The 21,646-nt window shown below is 38.2% G+C and overlaps 4 protein-coding genes across 4 annotated transcripts; 2 read left to right on the top strand and 2 right to left on the bottom strand.

Annotated features, from left to right (window-relative positions):
- Positions 1-3,354: 3,354 nt before the first annotated feature.
- On the bottom strand, positions 3,355-4,911 carry EAF01_010797 (uncharacterized protein; the record flags this gene model as incomplete). The annotated part of the gene is made up of 2 exons (XM_038919054.1): positions 3,355-3,800; positions 3,867-4,911. The coding sequence occupies 2 exons, from the start codon at positions 4,909-4,911 to the stop codon at positions 3,355-3,357; spliced, it is 1,491 nt and encodes a 496-aa protein (XP_038765337.1).
- Positions 4,912-5,985: 1,074 nt separating this feature from the next.
- On the top strand, positions 5,986-7,686 carry EAF01_010796 (uncharacterized protein; the record flags this gene model as incomplete). Its single annotated transcript, XM_038919053.1, has 3 exons — positions 5,986-6,422; positions 6,460-7,563; positions 7,620-7,686. 3 exons carry the CDS (start codon positions 5,986-5,988, stop codon positions 7,684-7,686), a joined length of 1,608 nt encoding a protein of 535 aa, XP_038765336.1.
- Positions 7,687-11,185: 3,499 nt separating this feature from the next.
- Positions 11,186-12,443, top strand: EAF01_010795 (uncharacterized protein; the record flags this gene model as incomplete). Its single annotated transcript, XM_038919052.1, has 3 exons — positions 11,186-11,544; positions 11,690-12,039; positions 12,091-12,443. 3 exons carry the CDS (start codon positions 11,186-11,188, stop codon positions 12,441-12,443), a joined length of 1,062 nt encoding a protein of 353 aa, XP_038765335.1.
- Positions 12,444-14,865: 2,422 nt separating this feature from the next.
- On the bottom strand, positions 14,866-16,696 carry EAF01_010794 (uncharacterized protein; the record flags this gene model as incomplete). Its single annotated transcript, XM_038919051.1, has 4 exons — positions 14,866-15,819; positions 15,874-16,089; positions 16,141-16,440; positions 16,682-16,696. 4 exons carry the CDS (start codon positions 16,694-16,696, stop codon positions 14,866-14,868), a joined length of 1,485 nt encoding a protein of 494 aa, XP_038765334.1.
- Positions 16,697-21,646: the final 4,950 nt, after the last annotated feature.

The following is a 21,646-nucleotide window of genomic DNA, read 5'->3' as shown; positions in this document are numbered from 1 at the left end:
GACATCACTCGCTTGATTGTGATTAGTCAGCTAGAATTTACTGGCTAAGCTTAGCCTGGCTCGATTTGGTTTAGCTTGATTTAGGTCGGGGCAGCAGGGCTAGGTTTTCGGATTGGGTACTTGGGGGTTTGAGGGGATGGGGGGGTCTCGATTTTGTGTGATGGAGTAATACTAGAATGATGAATAGCATAAACAGAATGAATGAATAGAATTAATAGAATTAGGGTGCGTTCGGATCGATTTATTTCGGCTTATTTCAATTATTAGACCTCATTTATTTATTAAATAATACTTATTAAGCTTAAATAATAGGTTTATTGAATGTTTGAGGTTGTGAAATAAATTATTAGGAATTATTGGATTTGTAATAATCCAAATAAATTAAAGTGGTATATGCTTTTAAGATTGTTATATATTAATTATAAAGTAGCTTTTTAAAGCTTTATGAGTAATTCTTTAACAAATCTTTATTATTATTTACCCTTATTATTTTTCAATATTATTTAATATTATCTTAAATATATTAGCCTTAATACTCTTACTATTTTAACAATATTATAAATTTCTTTAAATCAATAAGAAAACAAACCGAACGTACTCTTAATAGCTAAGAAAAGTAAAAAGTAAGAGTTCTAGAACCTTCTTATCGCACTCCGTAAATTTTATAACAAAATCTCTACAAAAATGATGTTTTTCTATACAAATCAAAAAAAATTGATAAATTTTTTAATTTAAGAAATTTTATTTTTAAAATCTAAAAATAAGTAATTAATATTATTTTTTATTGAAAGAAATACATAATTTATTGTTAATAATTTTTGTTTATAAATTATATAGATTTGAAATTGAAAAAATTGAAAATATCTAACTTGTAATACTGTTACAGGAGCTGCCTCTAGGATTATGTGGAAGTGGCTAGAGATCTCTCGAAATGATTTAAACTAGACTTCAAATAGGAATTCAATAAGGTTAATAACTAATTATAATTCTTATAATTATAATAATAAAACTAATAATTGTTTTTAAGCATAAAGCTTTATATTATAATAAAACTTATTCTCTTATATAAACCTTCATTTTCTATTGTATTCCTTAAAACCTTCTTATAGACTGAATTGCTACGAACCTCACTACGCTCCAGGAGCGCTACAGCTTCTTGACGCTTTGTCACCTGTTTATAGTCATATGACGCGGTACTTTGCAAGGACTGTCGTAACAAATACTTTTCTCATACAAAATAAATAATTTTTTTAGAAAGTTTGTAACTTTCATTTTCAATAGCTTATAACTTTATAAATAGAATATTTAAAAATAAATTAGCTTTTTTTATATATAATTAAAATAATTTTAAATCGATTGTGAGATCTTGTTATTATTTATATAAAGCTTTTATAAAGAAACAGGAGATTTAAAAGCTGAAAAATTAATGATTTTAGTAGGGAAATCGAAATCTATATAGTGAAGAGGTTCTAGAACTTTTACATACCGGTATACATTCTGAGAAGAATTATTTCTTATTACTATATTCCCTATATCAAACTAGTCATGCATTTTACACGGGTGGTTTATTAGTTGATTCATGAGTCGATGGGTCGTCTGATTTTGGTGGACATTAGCGTTATGAATGAATAAAGTACTTTCATCTTTTTGAAATATACCTATCTACCTACCTAGCAGGTAAATTGTTTAAGTATTAGTATTTAATTACCTACTTATCTATACATCCCTATTGAAGTAAGAGTTAAGACTCTAGCTTATCACACATTACTCTTTTTTGTAAAAAAATCCCTATAAAATACTGTTTTCCTATACAAATTAATTATTTTTATAATTATTTAATTATTGAAAGAATTGATTTAAAAGTTATATATATAAGAAATAACTATATAAAGAATATTCAATTTAAATTGTTTCTTAAAATTATAAAAATTAATAAAGTTATAGATTTTTAAAATTAAAAAATTTCAAAATTTATAATATATAATATTTTTTCTATATAAAAAAACCACTTTTTTCAAGTTTTTTAATAATTTCAATTTTAAGAATCTATAAATTTATTAAAAAAAATAGTTAAAAATATTTCATTTGTTTTTTTTGAATTATTTTAATGATTCTCAATCTTATATATTATTTTTATAAATTTAATTGATAAATTAATTGAATTAATATATAATTTAAAAGTTGAAAATATAAGGGTTTTTGATATGTTTTCGCTTAATATGTGATAAGCTGGGGCCTAAATTCTTACAATTCCAATTTCAGCCCCCTGTTCCAGTTCCATACACCACTCCCGCAAAAAAGAACATCCACAACCCTCAGTTTCCGCATTCAGGTCCCGATAATTCTCAATTTGTCTATCTACACATGTTTGTAAGACATCCAATTCCACTTCAACTTAATCCCATCCTGAATCACCGCTCGGAGTATGCTCATCTCCCTAAGAGCGGTGGTATTTTTAATCTTGGATAGGACGACGGATTATGATGTGCTGTCACGCATCCTCACTTTGGGTTCTTCAAGGATCTCTGCTGTGGTGATGATCATAGAACACGCTCCCATCCTTTCCTACCTATGTCCTTCCTCAAACGCCGTCTCCACTGGAGCTCATACAATCGTGGAATAGAAAAGAACAAAGAAGAGAGAAGTCGATTACACATATCCATTGAGAACTCATGAATTCCATGTCAAGAGACACCTACCTGAGAGCTCATCGACCAAGTTAATTCCTACTAGATATCAAAACAATGGTACCTCATTAGCTCACCTCCGCATACTCGTAGGAAATAGGTACACATTACACAACCGCATATTCTTCCAAGCTTCACACCCAAAAATCCCAAAATAAAATTCATCACCAACTACATTTCCATTCATTCAATTTCTATTCCATTCCATTCTATTTAATAATCCTCAAAAGAGATCTAAAACTATCAGTCTACTAAAATAGACCTAGATTCCTAATTTACACGGAGAAGAAAACCTATCATCATCCCTTTTTTGGTATAGTAACAGTATCGAGTGCAATTTCCTTGTATGGTATCTTTTTTGTCCAATCATCCAAACCTTTGAAACCTCACCAAATCATCAATATCTGAAGCGCATGAATCGATCCGGAAAAAGTACTTTTAACCTCCACAAACAAAACCCCATTTTACCCATTTTATTTCCCTTTCCCGAATTCACAAGTTATTCCTCCTTCCCCCCGAAAACCAATTTCCCTCTCCCGACACTCATTTTCATCTCCGCACCTCGCACCCCACCTCCACCTCCACCTCCACCTTCACACCCCACCTCCACCTCTACACTCATCCCCACTCACCTCGTCTCATCCCATCCCAGCCTATCCATCCCACCCTACAACTTAAACCCCGGCGGTCTAACCACCCCCTTCAATCCCCCCTCCTTCCTCCCACAAACTGCAAACTGAATCTTCGGCAAAACCGGTACTCTCTCTTCCCACAACTCCTCCATTCTCTCACTCCAACTTCTCCTCGGATTCGCCATCTTGTATTCCATCCTCGATTTATACTTATCCTGCAATCCCGGATTATCTCTCGTCATCTTCAATAACACATAACTCATATTTCCAATTTGTTTTCTAAACTCTGGTGTATCGAGACCCGCTAGCAATTCAGCTGTGGTTTGAGGATCCATGTGGCCAGTGTAATGTACCCAAGTGCGATAACGTTGTAGTTCCCAGTATCGGTATGCGATTTTAACGGCACGTTTCATGTTGACCATTGCTTGATAACCTTCGTAATCGTAGAGGTGGTTTTCGGAAATGCTGGTCCATTTGAATTCTGAATGGAATTAGTAATGTGCGATTGAAATTGAATGAGGGAACTTGCCTTTTACTCCAAGGAGACTTTGGGTGCGATAGTAAATTGTAACCTCCTTGATGTTGAATGGATGGAAATGACCAAGTGTTCTACCAGGAGGTGGTATAGCGGTTGATGGTATAACTGCTGCCCAAGCTTTTGCCACTTCAATATCATAAACTTCACGTCTTTCTCGAGCGGTTGAAGAACTCTTCATCAACATCAACATCGTATTGCTTGAAAGAACCGGCTGATTCGGATCCAAATCATAGAGAAAAGCATTAAGTGCAATGCGTCCTTCAAGTTGATGTTCATGTTCGATCCAAAAAGTTTCATGTCCATTGGAAAAATCATACATTGGCATAATACGGTCCAATCCATTGATGTGACGATAGATAGTTGCCGGACCGGTTTCCGAACCAAGTTCCCAATCCATCTTGGAGCAAAATGTACCATTCAAACTCTCTTGGGTGTAAATATTCAAACCAACTTTTCGTGCTTCAGAGTTGATGTAGAGAATATCTGGTTGTGGACATACCCATTTGAAATCATAATGACGTTCCGATCCACTGCTGAGAGGAATCAATTGAAGACGTTTGCTGATATGATCATAGATATTGATGTAACAACTAGTGGATGAATGAACAAATGGATTCCTCAGACGCCAAACTGGTACGTCTCTTGGTGGTAGATTATTGGCATATTCTTCCCAAATTTTGAGACGAATTTCTTTTGGAAAGTCTGCGAAGTTCGGAAAAGAGGGTTCGGTGTCAGTTTCCGTATCATTTTTCATGATAATCTCATGGTAAGACTTGATTTCTGCTCTTGCAAGACCAGCAAGATTGTCGCTCTTTTTCATTCGACGTAAACCCAATTTTTGAGGATGGCGTGAAATGAGCGAAAGGTCGAATGGAGAAGAAAGATGAAGTCGAGAAGGTTGAAAGTGATAAGCTGATGGGGTAATGCGATTTTGAGTCTTCAATCCATGGTGAGTATGGTGAGTATGGTGAAGAGCAGCACGACAAGTTAAATCCAAGGGGAAGTAAGGCTGAGTGACATAGTTTTGTTCGATTGGAGTTGATTCGTCAATCATCTTAACAAAATATGAAGTTTCGCTTTTGCGATCTTCACCAAGAAACTTACAGCCCAAAATTGATGAATGTAATCTGAGAACAAAATTGAAGGCGCAAATTTGTTAGAGCGTAACAGGACGTAAAAGGATCGAAGTGAGCGCCAAGATTGGTAGATGAAATCCAAGATCTTGATAAAGGAGTGTGAAACTGATGATTTGAACTGAGGAAAGAAAAGACCAGAGTTTGTGAATTCAATTTAAAGAGATGTAGTTGTAGGCAAGAGTTGATGGTTGAAGTTTGAAAATTACAATCTCAAAGATATTTGGGTTTGTGGGAATAATAAACATGGACAATATTCAATCCCCAATCCCCAATCCCCGATCCCCGCAAGAAGGATATTTTTATCAAAGCTGTTAGCATCGATGATTGAAGGAATCTTCCTTGGTTTTGTAGAGATCGGATAACCATATTTCACTCCAACCTGAGATCTCCATACTTTGTTTGGGAACCTTGACAGTTTGAAGATGTCTGCCGAACTTTTCCCTGTACAAAGCTTTTTCTTTCACATGGATTCATTGACAATAACTACATCATGGGGATATTGGGGATATTAGGGATATTAGGGATATTGGGGATATTGGGGATGATTTGTGGAGAAAGAATATGCTCACATGTTTGACTTGATCACTCATAGATAGCTAGTATAGTATACCCTTACAAAGGATGCCCCCAAAAGTGTTTTAGCTTTTACTATATATAATGATTAAAGATAAATGAATCCAAATTCAAGGAAAGTAGTTCCAGGGGACAAATTCAAAGCAGAGCATGACAGATCAAAGCAAAGAATATCATGTGATGATACAACACAAACTTGAGACGAAAGATGGTAAGGTTTCTCTAACATATCACTAATGAGTATAATGGAAGTACTCTTGAGATAACGCTGCCGTATTCAATCTAGTGAATACATACACACTAGGTGCTTGGACCACAATTATTGATCATACCTAAACTATTATAAACAAACTCTTCGACTTGAATTCCCTTCTCAAATTCAAGAGTGTTAGAAGCAGCACCACAACCTTAACATCATCATGTCAAAATACCATCCACTATCAAACTATTATGTTGAGAATAAAGAAGACATCCCACTCACAACATCCAAAGAAAATCAACCTTTGTCACCTACACTTACATGCATCATGGCGCCTCCTGTCAACTCATCTCCTCTGAAAGGCCCTAAAGCTCCGAAAGGCTATAAGACAGCGAAACCAACCAAAACTTTGAGTTATGCAGAAAAGTCGATGCATATCAATGACGATTACTTAAATCAATCCAATACTGATCAGACCAAGGACCTCGTCGGTTCGTCATCGGACTTGGAAACAACGGATTGGAAAACAAAAGGAAAAGGAAAAGGAAAAGGAAAAGGAAGAAGAAGAGCAAAAGGAAAAGAAAAAGGTAAAGCCATGGAAGCAGACCACACTCAGCGGGAGCAAAACATCGATGCGGCAAAACCCTCTTTAATTTTGTCAAAAGCAATCTCCGACATGCCAACAGCACCTGAGGGCAACGAGAAAGAAACCGATCAACTCGAAACCGATCAACTTACAATCATTCATCTTACAACCGAAAAAAACGGCACATGAGACATCTGAACATCGAAAAAAGCTGCCATCGGAAATTTGGATTAAAATTTGGGAACTCGTCGCAAGTGACAATCCAAGAAACCTTGACATCTGGACTTGGAGTGAAGGACCTGAAAAATTATGGGAGAATGAGAAACAGCGAATAACCCATGGTCCCCAAAATCGATCTACTGGCCTCCGATGGAATCCGTTCAAATTCATAACAACACAGATTGTTCCTCCGATTTTACATATCAGCTGCCTTTCACGGGAAATTGGTCTCAAATATTATAAACTCGGCTTTGGTTGTAATCTCGGAATGTCCAAAATACCCTCAGAAGATTACTCGATACTTGAGCCTCGAATTTACTATCGAAAAAATGATCTTGTATGTCCAATGGGTCGTTTCACCCATATAGAAGCCGAGTCTTTTTGGAATAATTTACCCGAAGAAATATCTGCAATCGCCTTAAATTTAGGCAAGCTCAATAACGTTGCTCCCAAGCTGCGCGAAGATTATGAAGATTATGACAAACAAATTGCTCACGAGCATTTTAGTTATGAGTATTCGAGAGGTCTCATTCAAGATCCCGATAGACTTGAGGAACTGGAATCCTTCTCCTTGAGGGAACATCGGGGTAAGAGATTTTCAAAGCGTGCGACCAAGATTTACCTGTATTGTTTTACCGACTACATCTCCAAACGAGGCCCCCGAGATTTTCGATTTACACCACTCGTCGATGATTCGAAAGGTCTAGGCTTACGTAGGAATGCAGATTCAGATTCCAGCTTCGAAAATTTGTTGCGCTATGCTCGCCTTTCCCATCGTGTGGATGATTTTGGTCGAGACGATAAGTATAAAAAATGGGGAAGATGGCTTCGATATGGAGGTTTAACATGGTTGAAAGATGGGGGACCAAAACCTGGTTGGATCGAAATTGATAACCCTACGGCATATGATCGAGCAAGGAATAACTTCTTTTGGGATTTAGAACCTTGGGCGGAAAAGGAATTTAAAAAACGTGGTGTTCCTAATATTGGAATGTAAGTATAACCATTTTCCAATCTTGAGATTAAACAAATAATGATTTTTCGTATAGGAATTCTCAATTTTGGGTTCCAGGAGTTCCCGAGGTTCATTCCACGAAACTCGAGATTCATGGTTAAGTTCTTGATGGTCTGTATGAGTTGGTGTGGAGTGGTATGGGTATGATGAATGATGGATTGATGGTTTCATTTGAGGAAGTGATGATTGATTGTATTGAGAATGGGGACTCGAATAACTTCACGTTATGTACCTGATGATTGATGGTACTGCGAATAGGAGAGTCGATTACTCCCAAGCTATATACCCAATAATCAGCGTTTAAGGTTGTGATCTACTGATGGATTCTGAAAGTTATTGGGTTGGATTGATGAGGATTGATGAGGATTGATGAGGATTGATGAGGATTGATGAAGCCTGAATAGAGACAGCATAGTGACAGCATAGTAAAAATAGAAACAAAATAGATCAAAAGAACCACCAAAACCCCAGCATATACATATCCAAACCCAGATAAAAGTGAACTCTCAGCAATAAGCTTTTCAATATGCAATCTCATATACAAAATCGTGTACAAATCATCGTAAGCATCCCATCTGATACTTTTCAGAATTCATAATGAACGGAGTGAAGTTGAAGAAAGGTTTGGTGGATGTGTGCTATTCCGAATATGGGCTAGATTGGTGTGTGTGGTGGTACCGGTATGTGCACAGATGATATTTTGTCAGCTTGGCGTGCACATACCTGCCACGCCGGTAATTAGTACCAAGTATCGACTACCGTTGCTAGATTGGAGAGATTTAGATGTAATGGGTATTATCGGCTTTTAATTGGAGGCAGATGTGCGGGTTTCTTTTATGTGGCAGATGGGAAAATGATGTTTAAGATGTGGTTTATGAAATCTAGGGATTGTGTGTATAAAGGGCTCATGGATACGAATGTGTCTAGGATATGTAGGTAGAGGATGGAGAGAGAAGAGAAAGGAGGGAGAGATAAGAGAGGGGTACTGGTTTCTTGTTTGTGGAGTAGGTGTTAACGGGAGGGTTGGCGGGAGTGAACGGGAGTGCTGGCGGCAGTGTTAACGGTAGTTCAAAGATCCTTATACCTAGGCAGGTCAGCATTAATTATATACTGAATACTAGATATAACCCATACGATTAGATATTCAAGTATGATCAGTGATCAAGATTCAAACCAACAATGAATGATTATTCTAGATACTCTTCAAACTTTACCATTAGAGCTCGACCATCTCATCGGCTTAAGAAAGGGGTACACATATCTAAGTATTTAATTTATCGCGCATATCTGATATCTAGGTCCTGGTGGTCATAAATCAAAAGGTAATAATATTCTTGAGGTTTGCACCTTTTGTTTCATACTCTTTTCCTTCTTTACCTCAAAGAAAATATGACTTTATCTACAGAATATACCTAGCCAACGTCGAATATTACCTTCACACGCGGAAAAGGATACCGTTGGTTCCACTCTCGCCCTCCTCGAAGGACTGGAATATCAGATCTGAGAATTGACAAGAGGTGCTTTAAAGAACTCGGATATCTGGAATTTGAAACAAAGAATCTGGATTGAGATGAAACATTATAAGAGATATCGTAATACATAACTTCTTCAATTCTTTTGCGGTACGAGGATCCCAAAAACTTGGCTTCAAAGTACTTTGAACTTGGATGCGAAATGGTGTTGAAAGGAATTGGATGACGGATTGTATGTGGGTGGTGGATAAATCTCATGATTGTTCTCTGAATTATTTACGGCATAATATACTTCTGATATACATGAGTGTGTGGTATTCAATTAATATGTAGGTAGGTATTAAACTCCAAAATTCTGATAATTATTGGGAAGGGGGAAGGAGGTTTACCCTTAATTTCATGGTCGCGGAAAGATATTAGGAATCGTCTTAATACCCATCAAAAGGTTTCCTTTCCAAATTCAATCAAAGAAAATTTTCCAATCTTCATGAAACAAAAATTCCCACACTGGATATCCGATATACAGCTTTCATTTTGATATCAAATTAACACACTATCATTCTATTGCCAACGACCGAACATTCAAACTTCAGTACAAGTTCAATATTGCCTAAAAACGATACGATTCATTCGGGTATTTCTTTGAACCCTTTAGGCTAATAATGCGAAAGTATATTTCATAGCTAACAATTCCATGGAGGAATATTAATTTCCGTATCGTATCAGCATGTACCGGTAAGGTATCAATCAGGTTCAAATGACTGACTCAAGACAACATTAGTTCAGTGTGGAGTTCGAGTATAAACCATCAACTACCACTGATCTACATACATCTGACCTTCATAGAATTCTCTATTGCTATACACGGAACACTGCATTCGGATTAGAAGTTCAATACTCCATTCTCCTCGAATACCTCGGTAGATTCACACGCGGTAAAAATTCAATTCGTTCATCATTACCCTTTTCAAAAATCCGGGGTTGAGAATTCCCACCTACAGACGGCGTGAATTTAGCTCGCTTACATAGTACTCTGCACGTTCTCCTCAATTATACCTGGATATTTTGGAATCACAAAAGCAAAACTGATGCAAGGTGATTAATACAAGATGATTGTAAAGCTTACTTTTTGTTTGGATTTTCTTTCTTTTCGGGGGGTTTGATGATGTGGTAATCAAGGGAGAAATATACCATCCGGAGTATACGAGTACTCGGCAAACAATATGTGAGCCGTTCATGTCATCAATCGGTCTCCTCGGATCTTTCGGGTAGCTCCCGAGAAACACTAGACAAGTGTACACAAAGTACGAAGTATTAAATATAAATCTTTCAGATCGAATCTCAAGGTTGAATCTCAAATTCACTATAAAACTGATTAATTCATGAAACCCGGATATTACAAACATACTTTTAATAATTCTCCATGGTTCTCCTATTTTTAGTTACTCGTTCATCGGTACCCCAATTCCAGACCCAGTATAAATCTTCCAATGACATGACATCTTTACATTCTGGAAGAATCGTTTCGCGCCAAGGAGAATTGTCCATCTGATAATGCTTGTCACATCCATCCAGATTCCATAATCCTTCGTACCTCCATCAATACACGAACCAGTCCACGAGGACATCGATGAGCCATGTTTTAACATTCGCGAGCATTAGTGAACATTCATCCCAAAACCATTAAACACCCCTCTCATAAACCTGACGATTGGTTCGGTAAACCATCTCAACTCATGCACCCCACAAAATACCCCTGAACTCATTCAACACGGAGCATCTAACTATCTTTGTCCAAATGAAACATCAAATTCCTTCCGGATATTCAAGTATCGCTTATCGAAAGATCCATCTCTACCCCTCAACTCATCTTACTTCATTTATTCTTCATCTATTTCAAAGAGTGGCGCTACCTCGATTTCTTCTTCGGGACGTGATCATAATTTGTCTGCTTACATCATTTCATTCTCATCCAGAGTATATGATACCACTCTTCCTCTTCTCTTGCCCATTTTCCCAACTTCTCTTGGCTATCAAAAGTTGATTCATTCTTTCTTGTACAAATCATTCTATCCATCCTTTTTCACCCCTCACATTCCTTTCTCGAAAAACTCATCCATCCATCAAGATGAAGTTCACGCAGGTCGCACTTCCTCTTCTCTTCTCCGGTGCTGCTTTTGCCGCTCCAGCCGCCGACAAAACTTTGAAAGCGAGATCGACTCAAATCTGCGGTCAATACGATAGTGTAGCCACTGGTGCCTATACCGTGTATCAAGATCTCTGGGGTGAAAATCAAGCCACATCCGGATCTCAATGTAGTACTGTGACTTCTCTGAGTGGATCTACCATTGTTTGGTCCACATCATGGAGTTGGGCGGGTGCTTCGAGCAGCGTGAAATCGTATGCAAATGTGGCTTTGAATTCGGTCGTTACGGCTGGTGTGAAGGTTTCTTCGATTTCTGCTATTCCTGCGGTTTGGAAATGGGGGTAAGAATTTACTTTCACTTTTTCACTTTGATTTGTCTATTCATCTATTCATCTATTCATCTATTCATCTATTCATCTATTCATCTATTCATCTATTCATCTACTCATCTACTCATTCATAAAAACAATTCTAACAATTTCATAGCTACACCGGATCCTCCATCGTCGCCGATGTCTCCTGGGATATCTTCACTGCCTCCACCGCCGGAGGAACCAACGAATACGAAATCATGATTTGGTTAGCCGCCATCGGAGGAGCCGGACCAATTTCCTCCACCGGTTCCCCTATCGCTACCGCCACCATTGCTGGTTATGAATTCAAACTGTACTCTGGACCAAATGGAGATACCACCGTGTACTCTTTCGTTGCTTCAACCGAAGCTACCAATTTCGATGGTGATCTGATGGATTTCTTGAATTATTTGGCGACCAATGAAGGGTGGTCTACTAGTCAATTCATTAATGTTTTGGAAGCTGGAACTGAACCTTTTACCGGTAAGAATCCTTTCTCCAATTTTACATGAAATCTACTAATCAAATCCCCAGGTACCAATGCCGTCTTCGACGTCACCGCCTACAGTGTCTCAATCACCCAGGGAAGTTCCGTCAAAGCCGTTGTCAGCTCATCCTCATCCTCATCCACCCCCACCCCATCCACATCCACCAAAGCCAGCAGTACCATCAAAGCAACCCCCACCAGCACGGTCAAAACCACCGTAGCAGCAATCCCCACCAGCAAAGCATCTACCAAAACCAGTGTTGCAGTTGCTACCAGCACCGCTGCTTCTTCTTCAAGTGGTTCCGTTCCTTTGTATGGTAACTGCACGGGAGGACTCACTTGTGCTACCGGTACTTGTGTGGAGCAAAATGCTTATTATTCTCAGTGTCTTGCTGCGTAAATGGGTAGTGAGACTAGGTTTCACGAGTAGTTTATTGGTTTTCGATCTTTACACATCTTACATCGGATTTTATACATCATACACCTTGCATAACACATCCAGCATCAATCATCTACATTAAACACAACATCCTGCAATAGCAAAAAATCACCAGGCGTTAAGAAAGAAATTCAAAGCTAATATTTAAGCCTTACAGTAATCACGACGATTATTCCCGAATTTCTATTGTCTAGATTGAATATCTTCTCACGGTCTCAGTGATTGATGATTGATACTTGGATGGATACGGGAGTGTCTAGCTGATGTACTAGAGGCCGATTTTGTATATATTTATTTATTTTCTTGGGGGATGATGAGGGGGATATCTTATGAATACATATTTGAATGTTTTCGACCTTGATATCTGGTGTTTAGTATTGTCATGATATGATGATGTGATTCTGTGGATATATTTGGGGTTGGGTTATTTACTCTGTGTATGAGTGCAATTTATCATCCAGTGTGTCCTCGGCTCTGCTCTTTCGAATTCTCCTCAATTCCATCCTCCTCTTTATGCTACAAATCAAGGTAAAAGCTATTGTCGACCGCCTAGGATTTCACTAGCAATCATTTCACGGGCAAATAATCCTGTCGTGCCAGATTCAACCATCACCATACCATTATCACCCAGCCAAGCCCCTCCGATCCTCCATCCACTCCCTCTCACATTGTCAAGTTTCAACATCACAAAATCATCCACAGCAAAACCCTACACCAAAGCCCCACACCAGGTATACCACACCTCCTACCCATCCTCATTCCCCATTCCCACTATCCATCCTCACCATCCATCCACACCATCCAAGACACATTTATTCATCCGCCTTTTTCCCCCAATTCCCCATCTCCCCAATCTAACTACCCCTAAAACTACCCAAATATATTACTCACTCACACCCATCCATCCATCCCATCTAACCAACCTACCCTTCTCCTTCACCTCATCACTCCTCGACCAATGTCGATTCCGATTTCCCATTTATTCATTCCCATCCATTTACTTTCATTTGTCCTCCCTCACATTACAATATGTACTTCTCTCGTAAACATAATCCTGCATTCCCAGCCTTTCTACTCTCCCAACTCTCCCAACTCCTCCATCTCTTCCCTGAGAAATCGGTTCCCATACTTCCTTTCACAAATATTGACATCTATACTGCATGTATTAATCTTCCATCGCGTTATCGTACATACGCTTTATAATATTTCCATTCCCCTCGAGTAATGAAATTTATTTGCATCGGGAATCCCTCCTCAGCATCGCATCCCCAACCCAGTTTCCCTCACATCCCCTCTTGCGCTTTCTCCTTCCCCTTCCCCGAAATCCCCAGATCCCCAGATCCCCAATCTCAATCCCCAACCCCACACCCTACTCCCTCCCCCTCCACCAAACCCAAAAGCAAATCATCCAAAAACCCCACTGAATATCTTCCCATCCCTATTCCCGCCTCCATACTCTTCTCTGCCTCCAACCTGCAACCTCCAACTCACATCCAACCCACATCCAACCCAAACCGAGCCCTACCCAGCACCAACACCACACATCAAAACAGAACATTCTCATCCCTACACTTAAACTTACTCTGCAGTCCCATGTCTCTCGACCCAAATACCGACTTAGGATAGCAGAAATAATCCACATCCCAACACCATCCCCATTCCCATTCACTCCCCGAGTCTATTTCTTCAACTTCCCCTTCTACTTTACGTCCCTACCCCCCTTAGTTTTTCTCGTCCAAAATTTGATATCACATCGTGCCTACTTTCGAAACACTTACCTTTCTTTTCGAGTTATCCATACTCTCATCTTAACCCTTTCTCCAATCTCCAACCTCCGACCTCCTACATTAGACCTTATACCCATCAACCACACAGCCGGTCAAATACACAACCAGTATTCGTCTCCGACTTTGATAATCATAATAAATCATCACCATTTCATGATCCAAAATCACCGCAATAGAAACAGCACTCTTGAGAAAGGTATCACATTTATTCATTAATTTCCTTGATTCACGAAATCACCACCCCAAAAACATCAAGCCCATAGATAGGCACATCCTCCTCAAAATATAACTTCTTTCAAAATCCCCAAAATCTCCCTCCAAAATTATTCTCCCAGAATCTCTCCATCAAAAATCCTAATATCATTCTTTGAATAATACCATCAAATCCATCAATCCATACCACTCTAAACAAGATTCCCCCCAAAAAACTATCCCCATTACATATCTCATGACTTATAGTATTCGGTGGAATCCAGCCACATCATGTACAAAACCAAATGTACAATGAATTGCGTATTCATGCATGCGATATTGATAAAAATAAAATATGTGCAAGAATTGAAATATTATAAAAGAAAGGTTTATGAAAATTGAAATTAAATCAAAATCAATCCAACACCAAGAACAGCTACCAAAGCAATCATGCTACCTTCAATTTTTCGAGCCGAACTTTTCTTGGTAGTTGTAGAACTAGCAGCAGATGAAGTACCAGTACCAGTAGCAGTTGATGAAGATGAAGATGAAGTTGTAGAACTGGATGTAGCATTTGATCCAGTAGATTCACCAGATGGTGTGTTACTTGCATCATTTGCTAATGGTTTAATGGCGAGATCGGAAATGGTGTTTCCTCCAACATCAGTAACTTTTTGGGTGACCTTGGTGCTCGAAACCGAGATAATTTTTCCGTTATTGGCATTCTTAATACCATTGTTAATGAGATCTTCAGCTCCAGGTGGAACAGCTGGAATGGTCCAGTTATTAGCAAAGGTTGAGCTAGTGATGAGAGATGAATCACATGATGGTGCGGTTGTAGTGGTATTTTGTGCCTTAACTCCTTGAATACTAGTAATGTTAAGGGTGTTGAATTGATCCTGAAGAGTGTTGTAATCGGAAAGTAGTTGAGCAGATCCATCATCATTGATAGTTACCAATCCATAGTTTGAGGTTTCTTGAGAGAATTCATAAACCATTCCACCGGAAAGAACTGGAGCCATCAATGGACCGTATAGAACTGGAACTTCTGTGAAAACACGAGGAGCTGGAACATTGCAACCATATTCGGAGAAGAAAACAGGAACACTAGTGTTGCTGAAATCCGAAACAAGAACATCATAACCGGAAGTAGTGTATGAAGAATCACCACACCATGAGTAACTGTTGAGAGCAAAGACATCGGCTCTTGATGGATCGGAATCATCTCCGGTAGTAGTGCATTGAAGGTAATTCCATGTATCGAGGAGAATATCGCGAACATCTGCAGCACTGTAACCAACTGGAATAGAACGGGATGAGTGTTTTGAGATATAGTTCTTAAGATCACGAGTGACGGCCTGCATATGTTAGTTGAGTTGGGGCGAGGGAGAGAGTCTGTTTTGGAAACTTACTCTCATGTATGGGGGAACAGTTCTTCCAGTGTCATCATCATTAATGACTTCATTTCCAGCAAAGAAAAGTAAAGTATTTGGGTAATCCTTAAAGGCCTCAACAACTGCGAAAGTTCTGTTCAAATATGAAACATCATATGTGGTCGATGGAGAGCTTCTATCGATACTCTCGCCGGATAAGGGAGAATTGACATCAATCAACATATAAATGCCGACCTATAAGGTATTAGTCGATTGTAATTCAGTACGAAACCGCAAACCACGCACCTCATTGAAGATACTCGCACATTCATCATGATTAAGATTTCCATCCACATTATAAACTCGAATAGCATTGACACCCAATTGTTGCATCAAAGCGGCATCTCTCAAACAAACGGCTCCATCGCTCAACGGATCAACACCACTTGAAGGATTATAACCTGAAGATCCACCTGGTTGATATGCGACACCCAAAAGTTGAAATCTATCACCGGTAACAGAATTGACGAAATCGGAACCTTGAATTTCGATTGTTTGTACAGCGAGTGTAACTGTTGCGCAAAGTGCGAGGACGGTTGTGGGAATCTAAATTGTCGAGTACAAATTAGTATTGAGTGGAATTGCACAACAATCGATAAGATAGATTATGCATGTGTTTAACGGTTCACAGTGCGATTAAAGGCGTTGTGCAAGCCATTGAAGCCATTAAGCCATTAAGCCATTAAGCCATTAAGCCATTAAGCCATTAAGCCATTAAGCCATTAAGCCATCAAGCCATCAAGCCATCAAGCCATCAACCTGCGGGATTGAGGATTTCCAAACATACCATAGAAGACAACATGATTTCTGATTTCCTCCAAAAACTAATTAATTGGTAGGTAAGTAGTACTGTAATCAAATCTTCGAGAGAAAATCAAGTCTAAAATACCAAGAACAAAACGAGAGCGAGTGGGAGAGCAAAGATGGGATGGACCAAATCTTTGGAGGTGCAAATATAGAGAGAAGTATTATTACTAGAAATTCGAAATCCTTTCAAACGAGTGAGATTAGGGCTTCCTAAACAAAATTAATATAAATCAATCGTTCTTACGAAATTGCAGAGAGAGGAGAGAGGAGAGAGGAGAGAAAGATATGTGTGAGGCAAGAGAGGTGAAGAGTAAAAGAAAGATCAAGGAAGCGGGCTTCACTTCAAAAAATAAAAGGTGGAGCATATGAAGCTTATTTTGGACTGAAGGAAGGATGACACGGGTCATATACTTGAATAATTGAGGGGCCCCAATTGGGGCTAATCCGTGATAAGTTTAATTTTGATAAGAGATTTAAACTCAATACGAGACATCAAGCTAATCTATAATAGGAAACGCTCATGATGTGATGAGGATTGTTAAGATGAAATTAATAACCGCTTCCTTTCAAGGATGAGTTTGGAGTGGTTGAGATTGAGATTGAGATTGAAAATCTATCTACCTAATTATGAAGGTTTGAATCGTTTCATATCGATTGTTTTATCATTTGATGAAGATACCTAGAGATGGATGATTTTCTAGGATGAAGATTGATGTGTACCACAACCACGACTACATTCATTCACCAGCCACACAACGGTGATTTTCTCTCCATTACATCACAATGTGTCCGACCGGCTCATCAACTATGGTATGGTAATCCGTCAAAAAAGAAAAGGGGATACAAACATTAAACCAATGAGGTGAATGGAGATCCGAGATCCGATATAATCCCGATAACACCTATCTGCATTTAGTAAACGCCGTTAGCCGTTTGTTGATCTTTTGCGTACAAAGTCCTCCAAGAAATCAAGGAGGTTGTCTCGTTGCTCAATATGTTGGGACGTGAACATAAATATATATTTCAACGGGGTCCTGTTGTGTTAGGGTGAGGTTGAGATTGAGATGGATTTGATGTTGGCTCAACCAACTACGCAGAATTATAGTAACACGGGTATGCAGTCCATAGTATCTACTAGGTAGGTAGGTAGTTCCATTTAACACGGGTAACTAGTTTTATCCATATGTCAAGAATACCGACATCTTTAAATAGGATAGATCTTGAAAGCCAATTAAAATTCAACGTGGCTCGTATCGCCACATTCTACATACTTCGTACATACTTGGAACTCCAGGGCTTTCAATACGAACGCTACATTCACGATATATCCACCACGCCTGTCCGACTCCATCATATAAAAGTGTCCGGTGTAAGAAAGTTCCCGTACACGGACGGATATCGTATTTCCATTGCTGATCACCCAAAAAAATCCCGTATATCTTTTGATTGGTACCTCATCTCATGTCTTCTTGAAAATTACATTTCCTATCATTCAATTCATCCCAAGTACCGGGTAACCAATTAGATCACTTCTTCAGTAGTTTTGTTGCATGTCTGAACCTATGAATCTGCTGCCCGTAGACAGTAAGCATGTTCAGAGTATCTGATTGGTCGGTGAGACGATAGTTCATTGGCAATACCAAGGAAATATTGTTTACTCTCCACCTACAAGCTGTGGATATATGTAAATACCAATATAGTTGTGGGAAATATTATCGTCGTGGGAATCTTAAGCTTTAAATTAAGCTGATCTTGGACGTGTGTGGTAAGAATTAAGAGAAATTCCTCTGCAGAAGTCTCAAAGAGCGAGCGATCAGATATTTGGAACTTGTAGCTATGCTTCACTGCTGGGTATATGGCATTGGCTTATTCTCGTACTCAGCACTATCGAAAAGTATTGGTATGGTTCCTGTATATTGTTGGGGGCTGAGAGCAGAATTCCAGACATTCTTCACAGATTGTCCCTTTCAGAGAAGACGCGCTGTAATCTCCATTCCTCTGGAGGACAAGAGTGTTAATTCTTAGATGTTTTCCAGGCTATTTCGCAATACGGGATTGTGAAGATCTATCTGGTTAATTTCGGGACAAACCCGGAGGCGTTGGCGAATATGATCCGACTGGTTGTGCACAACCAGCATGTACAAATCCCTTCTAATTTTCTCTCCCCTCTCATTCCCAAGTTCTAGGAGAAGCTCTTTGATCCTGTCTGTTTTCCATACCTCTTGTTCTTAAAATCATGGCTCATTCACCTTCTCCAAGAAATGAGGAGAAGTAGGAGCTGAGTACTGACACACAAGATGAAAAGACTACGTTTTAGATAGTATAATTGCACATACGTGTGGAGGGCTACCGCTCTTTGTCAATCGGAACTTCAATCTCCTCGAACATCGACCAGAATGAACACCACTCTTTAGAGCTTCGGTCTCCTCTGTTTTATTACCTTCTCCATATTCACAACGTACCCGATCTATTAGTAAGATGATGGAAGATTGGACATAAAGACTGACCTTGGCCTAGAGGATTTCCATTTCTCTCCCCAATCTTATCACCTTTGATAGACACACAACTGTAGTGTGGGTACCGAGATATCACTATGTGGTAATTACTGAAAGTGAGGCACCATTTGTCGGCGGGCAAATCAAGTGTGAGTCTGAGGAATATATCACGGGGCTTTGGTCCCCTCGGTTTTGTTGCTTTTGATGTGAGCACAACGGTATCCATCTGATGATGAGCTGGATGAACGTAGGGATATCAAGTCTCTCCGGCTTTGTTGCCTTTTGCCGATGCACTACTAAAAGGTACCGGCAACATTGTCGGATGGTGATTCAGCCGCTGTAGTATTAACTCCCAAAGCTGGACCGCTGTAACGGCGTGACCAATCTACTGCTGTATATCCGAAAATAAATTAATACATCATGGAATCATGATTCCCTACCGACGGAGTGCAGAGCAAAAACAACCAATCTCAGTCAGCCAATCAAATCAATCCTTGATCCCTTTTGTTGCACATCTGATTTTAGAAAGAAACTAAAACCGTAATCGACAACGTCGATTGTGATCCCAATTTCCAGATATGCAACAAAAAAACTCTTTGGCCGTTAATCATCACGTGAGAGATAAATCCTGGAATGAACACTCCTTCGAAAGATGAGATAAATTGCCGATATCTCAAGTTATTATCCAGCTATATATCTATATTTATTGATACATATGATTATACTAATTCCCTACCTATTACGGACGTCCTTTCATCTCCGGTCTGAGTCACCATATTGTTACTATAATATTCATTCTCAAAGAAAATAGCAAAGAATGAAGATACATTCATATGAAGTTGGAATTATCTAGAGGTATTGTATGCTGGTGGCCCCAAGATCAGGGAGATGATATAGAATCAATTATTCGAAGCTTATATCTTATTTATGAGCGAGTGATTTTAGTTATAGGGTAATAAGAAGTTGATCAGAAACGAGGTTTTGAGTATTACTATCAAGAGATTCTTTACAAATGAATGAATACATAGAAATGATTCGAATAGGTATAGTAATTACTAACACGAAGAGTGCTGTTTATTATTCATTTTTTTGAGGTCAAAATTGAGAGAATAGAAGGAGATCTGAGGGTAAGAAATAGAAAGTTCATATTTATCATGCCTAGACCCCTGTCTAGTGGATGACGTTAGATAGTCACGTGATCAACCTCTACATAGGTTGATTCATTAGAAAGACCTTTCTTCCTTAGTATAGTTCTTTTATCTGATTGTTGATCTTTAAAGCTATTCTCATATTGCTTCTTATGAGACGTGTGATAATATTAATAATATATAAGAGTAATATGATTAAGATTATTACTATATAGTATAACGAGTAGTCTAGTATAAGCGAGTCTAATTAATGACTCTTAATAATCATATAGATGCTTATTAGAAATTTAGAGAGCTATTAGTCTATTAACATCGTCTAATATGATTTTATAGAGTCGAATACATTTATGTATTTCTAGATGTCTTTTTATTAGTTTAATGAGAATATAAATGACGTAGTACCTATAATAGTAGGTTCTGAATGTTAATATTATATTTTGTCTAAAGAGCTAGTTATCTACAGCTTTAAGGCTAGCCCCCTTACTTAGTATATCATAGTCGCCTAATGATATTATATTATTCACCTACGTTTATATACTTTCACTTTATAATATTCTAGAATAACATGTTTAATACTATATATTTAATATTAAAGTAGGAAAACTAGTCTTTTATATTAAAGAGAGAAGAATTATTAGTTGCCTATAATCTTAGACTAGATAATCAATAAATATTCATTAAAAGAATCTAAAAAATTAGAATATAAATTCAATAAAAATAAGTAATTCAAGAGATGTTTTCTTTTTCGTTCTCCCCTCCTTCTCTTCTTCTTCCCTTCTTCTTCTCTCCTTCTTCTCTATTGAAATAAGGAAATGAAATGCTTTGTCTCTTTCTAGATAAGTTTCTCCTACTATCAAACCTTCGCAAATAATAAAACTATATAGCTTAGTGAAATCATCTGATTTTCAAAATATATGATCTCTTGCATCAGGTATATAAATAAGCATTCAAAGTTATAAGTGAAAGTTTATACAATCAAGAAACAACAAAAAGAAATAATGATAAGGAGACAAATAAATTATGACACAACAATACACAAGAATGACTTGCCGAAAATGAATTATAGTTCAATGACATTTGTGAAAATCACTACATAAGAGTGAGTGATTCTGTATAAGAGAAATACAATAACTTTGAGTGTCATTTACGTGTCTAAAGCTGCTGATATCCATCTCATTGAGAGGAGTGAATAGTTCAAAGTGAATCACAATATTCTTGATTGAGATTAATAACAATACAGTAGACTGTGATAATCATGGCTGTACACCCGACTGATATTAAGACTATTAGCCTCAGATCTCT

The sequence above is a fragment of the Botrytis porri genome (assembly GCF_014898465.1).
Source record: "Botrytis porri strain MUCL 3234 chromosome Unknown BPOR_018, whole genome shotgun sequence".
In the NCBI taxonomy this organism is placed as follows: domain Eukaryota; kingdom Fungi; phylum Ascomycota; class Leotiomycetes; order Helotiales; family Sclerotiniaceae; genus Botrytis; species Botrytis porri.
The sequence above is the reverse complement of the archived record's forward strand: the minus strand, read 5'-3'. Positions and strand labels throughout refer to the sequence as shown.